This window comes from Neophocaena asiaeorientalis, unplaced genomic scaffold (genome assembly GCF_003031525.2).
Source record: "Neophocaena asiaeorientalis asiaeorientalis breed wild unplaced genomic scaffold, Neophocaena_asiaeorientalis_V1.1 scaffold78, whole genome shotgun sequence".
In the NCBI taxonomy this organism is placed as follows: domain Eukaryota; kingdom Metazoa; phylum Chordata; class Mammalia; order Artiodactyla; family Phocoenidae; genus Neophocaena; species Neophocaena asiaeorientalis.
In genome coordinates, this window is record NW_020175018.1 from 19,028,522 (window position 1) to 19,034,313 (window position 5,792).

At 61.4% G+C, this 5,792-nt stretch overlaps 1 protein-coding gene across 1 annotated transcript in view; it reads right to left on the reverse strand.

The window, feature by feature from the left end:
• Positions 1 to 3,622: 3,622 nt before the first annotated feature.
• Positions 3,623 to 5,792, reverse strand: part of QSOX2 (quiescin sulfhydryl oxidase 2) — a 38,245-nt gene continuing 36,075 nt past the window's right edge. The window contains 1 exon segment of the mRNA XM_024762422.1: positions 3,623 to 5,792. This exon segment is cut by the window's right edge and continues 32 nt beyond it. Within this exon segment, the coding sequence (XP_024618190.1) occupies positions 5,636 to 5,792 (157 nt within the window). The 3' untranslated portion in view covers positions 3,623 to 5,635.

Genomic DNA, 5,792 nt, shown 5'->3' on the forward strand with positions numbered 1-5,792 from the left:
CTACTCCTGCCGGCGTTCCCTGGCTCCCGCCGCCTCCGTGGCCAGGCCGGGAAGGGAGCGAGGACCTCTGGGTCTCCACGGGGTCCGCCCTCCCGGGTGCAGCCGCTCGGCCCGGGCACCCACCTCGGCGCAGGTCTTCCCTCCGCGCCAGCAGCGCCAGCAGCAGGTCGCCGCCCGCCGACTCCCGGCCCGGGACCAGCTCCCCGCGCGCCTCCATGGGTTCCCGCCGCCCGGCGCCGCGGCTCTCCGGCCCTGAACTTTCCAGGGGCCCGGCGAGACCACGGCCTCAAAGGCCCCGGGCCGGCGTCTGAACGACTCCCGGCGCTGCTGGGCGCTGCGCCCGCGGGCCGCCCAGGGGCCCGGAGGCTCGGGCCGCGGGGAAAAAGGACTCCGCGCGCCTTTGCGCGGAGAACTGCTGTGCCCAGACGCCACCCCGAGTGCCCGGCCCGAGAGTGGGGACGCTCAGGGGAGGAGCCGGGCCGGAGCTGCCCGAGCCCGGCAGCTTCCTGCCCCGGCGCCGGCTCAGGGCTGAGGCCTGGGGCTCGGGCGTGAAAGCCCGCGGGTAGCCTGGGGGTCAGGGAGGGAGCCGGGTCCTACCGCCGCTGAGGCTCGGACTTGAGAGGCCACGTACGAGCTGGGAGGCTTGGTCACAATGTCTGGTCGCATGAGCGCGACCCAACACCCAGGGAGGGTGAGTGTGGCGTCCAAGGGCTCACAGCGAAGCCACCAGGAGCTGGACCCAACCTTCCCGCTCTGAGCAGCTTCTGGGCCCCACCCTTGGAACTGCAGCCCACAGTGGGCGCAGGGAAGCAGGGTGAGTCTCCGGAGGGAAACCCAGTGTCCTCGGCTCAGACTCCAGGATGCAGCCAAGACTCCAGGTCAGGAGGGATGGAGCTGGGAAAGCCGGGATCCACTCTCACTTCCCTCCACCCGCCAGCACGCCTGCTAGCACAGGAGAAAGCCCCCGTGCCCGATTTTCCCACACCCTGCCCCCAGTCCAAACAGGTGAGCTTGCGGGAACGCACCATCCTTGCATGTAGAGACGCACCTACCCCAGAGGGCATCCAGCACCTGGCCACAGGCCAGGCCACCCCCTGCAGTCACCCACAGTCAGCACACAGCAGGGTGGGCCCCTGGCAGCGCAGGGCATGGCGAGGGCAGGGACCCCAGGAAGCCCTGGGGGACTAGAGGTGGACGCCACCCTCCAAGAGGCTCCACCTGGGAGTCCCGCAGTAATGCCCCATCTCACCCTGCCTCCACCTGGCCTCCAGTGGCCCGGTCTGTACACTTTAATTTGGAGGCCGGCCTGGTAGGACCTGGGCAGGAAAAGCACAGCTCCTCTTAGCTCTGAGCAGACCCCATGTCTCCGTTTGAGCAAAGCCCCATGCCGCCAGCGCCTGCCCCTTCACTGCGTGCTACATTTGCTCCCCGGGACAGAGAAGGAGCGTGCAATCTGGGGAGCTGAGCGGGTGCTGGGTGCGCTGGGGTGTCGGCCGTTGAGTGTCAGCTGCTGCAGAGGCCTGCCTGAGAGGAGCCATGTGTGGTCCGACTGGGGAAGGGGCGGGCGGGCCCATGCGCTCGGCATCTGGCCGGCTGGCCAACAATGCCTCCATTATTTCCCGACCTCCTTGCGATCGAATGGCCCTTGGGGAGGGCGGTTTAGGCAGTGGGCCGACCTAGGGGTCTCGGTGCCGCGCAGTTGGGCCGGCTGGCGAGGCCCGGGCTGGGCTGTGTGTGGGAGCTGAGACGCGTGGGGTCTCTGGATTTACTCGGCGGCCCTTTCTCTGCCCATCCCCTCCCCACTAGAAATGCCTATGAGGTCCCTTCTGTTCTTGGGGCTCTCCGCAAAAAGCCACGGACACTAGAGCGCAGGTCCAGGCTTCCCGAACCATCGCAGGGAGCTCCAGGCCCTCTGCCCACTCAGGGCTCTGCCAGCCTCCCGTCCCCTCACCCCGGTTCCTGTCTCATGTCCTGCCAGAGGTCTCCCCAGACTCTTTCCCTCTCTGCCCTTGGTGTGCTGCACCCGTTCCTTCCTGCTGTCCCTCTGTTTGCCTCTGCCGACCCTGCTGTTTTTCCCCTCCGGGTCTTCCTGCCCAGGTTGGAGGCTGCGGGCAGGCGGGGCTCTTACCCCTAGTCCCGCTGAAGGTGCAGAGAGCGGCGGCTGCGGGGGCCCCGGGCCGATCTCGGTCGCCCTCGAGATCCGTTTCCAGCAGCATCGCGGCCGAGGGGCCAGGCCGGGCCCAAGTGGTGCGGGCAGCGCTCCTTCCTCCTCCTCTGCGACCCCCGCCCCCGCCGGGAGGGTTTGGCCCTCCCCACCTCCCTACTCCCGGCCTCCTGGAAGGCAGCGTCCAGGCCGAGGGCTCTCCAGCCCCATCGGCCTCCAGACAGGCTCCGACTGAGGCTCTAGCTCCAGGTGCTGCCCCGTTCAACGGCTGCTTTAGGCGGGAGGCACTTTCTGCACGCCCGACCTCCCCAACACGCAATGCCCCCGGGTCTCAGGCCACAGCCCCCTTCCACTCCCCCAGGGCAGCGGGGAGGAAGGGCAGCTGGGGCGCCCCCAACAGAAACTACTCAGACAGAAGGACCCAAGAGCCGTGAGCGCCAAGACCCTGGGTGACGGGGGTTACCCGATGGTAAGCCTACACCGGCACCACACAGACCGGGCTGGGGGGCAGGGTGCCCGCCGGTCCCTCAGTGCCAGCGGTTGCCTGTGCCCTTTCCGGACGGGGGCACAGACCGTCTGGGAAGGTGAATTCACAGAAACTGCAGGCAAGAGAACGCCCCTGAAGTCACACGCGACCGAAACAAGGTGGGGGAGGCGGGAGAAGAGATCGAAGTAGTTCACAGGGGCTCCCCTGGTGGCGCAGCGGTTGCCAGTGCAGGGGACACGGGTTCGAGCCCTGGTTCGGGAAGATCCCACGTGCCACGGAGCAACTGAGCCCGTGCGCCACAACTACTGAGCCTGCGCTCCGGAGTCCTCGAGCCACAACTACCGAAGCCCGTGAGCCTAGAGGCCGTGCTCCACAACAAGAGTAGCCCCCGCTCGCCACAACCAGAGAAAGCCCACGCGCAGCAACGAAGACACAATGCAACCAAAAATAAATAAATAAATAAAATAACTGAACAGTTCAGAACCGGACGCAGCAAACAGGTGTTGGGGCAAAGCCGTGGGCATGAGGCAAACCTGGTGGCCGACTGCGATGCCGGGCATTCAGGCCTGGCGGGAGTGGGGCGGCCCAGGAGAGTGGTGCCCAGGGAAAGCCGAGGTCCGGCAGCTCCCTCACCTGGGGGGGGGGCCTCTCTGGTGCCTTGTGAGTAGGATTTACACCCATCGCAGTCACCATCCCGTCTCCCTTCTCGTGGGAGGAAGGGTGCTGTCCTGAGCCCACTCGGTCTAGCTCGGCTCCAAGAAGACCATCTATCATTTATCATCGATTTCTCATCTTTCACCTTCCACCTGACCCTTGGGCCATCTTCCAAAAAGCCTCTGGTTCAATACAAGAAATTCTGGGATTTCAGACGTCCTGTCCACACACCCGAGAAGGGAGAGGAGGCTTCGTCTGACACTCCCGCCCGACACCGCATCCCTTGCAGAGCTAGTTCTCACTTCAAAAGAATTACAGTTTTTTCAAACATCGGACTTCTTTATTCTTAAAATGCACAATATAGTTTACTTAAATACAAAATGTTCATTTTCCTCGCAGGTAAGAAATTTCACCGACATTTCCACGTCCATTAGCTTCTTTTTAATCAAAATCCTTCCATTAAAAATAAATATACATTTAAATTACCAAACTATTATGTTCATTACTCTCAATACTTACAGCTTCAGGAAACAGAACTTAACCCTTGCCTAGAGGGAGCGTCCAGTTCTGATCAGCGACGGGACACAGCCCCCGTGGGCCACCCTGGCATGTCCTCTCCCTGACCTACTGCCCCTCAAGCTGCAGTGTTATTACAAAGCGTGGAAGCCAGCGTCGCCCTTCAGCTATAGGTTCTGTAAAGTACAGAAGACGGTACACTTGCAAAATCACCCAGTTCCCACTGTCGAAAGAAACTGCCTTTAGGGGAGAAAAAGACATTCAATACAAACCAAAAGGCAGTTTAATTAACGGCTCTAAGTATTCCCTTTGGGTTCTCTGTAAATCTGCCCGGTTTTCAAGTTGCAAAGAAACAACAGGTGTCTTCAGTAACCCAGGCACACAACTTAGCCACGAAGACAAGCTCCTGGCTTTTAAAACACAGAGGCTCCCAGGGGTTAAAAAAGTGTCAAACAAGAAGAAACCTCTCACGGCAGAGAAGGGCAGAGGACACGGCGGCTCAAGAGCAGGTTCCCGCCCGGAGGCCTCCAGACCGCGCCTCCCACTGAAGGTGACCACGAGGCTCACGCGAGTTGTTCAAGGAATCAGCCCCCTGTTCTCCCCAAGCTGCAACGGTCACGTCAGCGTCACACGGTCACATGGCCAACGGTACTTAGTAAACACACAGCTGTTGTGTGGAACAGGCAGAGTAGGGAACACTGTCACAACCATCACAGTCACACACACAGACACACACACACGCGCACGCGCGCGCATGGATACATCTGAGCCTGTGAGACAAACCAACAAGGCCACGGAGGATCTCAAAGGAAATGTTGCCTGTCATAGTTTGTTCTGTTTCTTTGTTTACACTTTCAGAGGCAAATTTACTTCTAAATGTTTTGGGTTTTACAAATAATGTGTTAAAACCATTCAATGTTAGAAAATTAATCATCGAAGCCTGGGGCCCTGGGGCCCTGCACCAGGACCCACGGTGAAATAGCCTCCGGCAAATGAAGTCTGGCCCAGAGCACAGTCGGCCCCGGGCGCCGCCGGCTCCCTCACACTGAGCCCTAGGTCCTCACGGGGACTTGCAGGTGCTGGAGGATGACGACACAGGATCTCTTCAGAGATCCCCTCCCCAAAGGTCCTCCCCTCCCACAGTGGACGCAGACTGGGATTCGCTTACAGCCTCTGGTCACCAGATTAACAAGCACAGACGATGCCCCTGGAGGCTAGAGGGGCACCACCCTGCCCCACAAGCCCACCGGCCCCCCTTCCCCTCCACCCTCTCATCTTCACGTCTGCAGAGCCCGGGACGCCTAAGGGGCTTCCCTTCCCCGGTATGAAGCTGCCTTGGCGCCCGGAGATGTTCTCTTGCCTCAAGCAGAACCAAGCAGCTGAAAAGCGAACCACTGAGAACGCTGGCTTCACGGAGCAGCGGGAAGGGGAGGTGTCCGGAGGCCCCAGCACGGGAGGGAAGGGAGTGGGTTTTCTCCAGATCCCAGAGCGAGGCCTCGCAGTCTAGCAACTCGAGCTGAAAGCGGGTGGCAAAGCTCTGTTTGTGGGGCCTGGCCTCCCCACTTCTTTTTCAGACCCGGAAGAATAAAAACAGACAAGGCTTTCCGCTCCAGGATCTGTGCAAGGCGCCACCTGAAGGCTCCAGGAGTGCAGACAGTCTCGCCACGTGCCGGGTGCGTCCCCTGCAGGGAGAGCACGTGGGGGAGCGGAGGGCGCCATCGAGGCAACACCAGGTCCGACGTGTTGACCGAATCCCTGATCTGAAGATTAAAGCTGCAGGCTTTCTGAAGGCAGTTCCACGGTCTCGCCGCGTCCTACACGGACGGGTGGTGGTGCTTGACCTTCCACCGCTTGGACCGCACCCGGAAGAAGAAGTACATCAACATGAGGAACAAGGACGAGGCCACGTAGAGCACGACACACAGGCTCATGTCCAGGCTGGAGAAGCCCGTCCCCAGGAAGGCCGCCCCC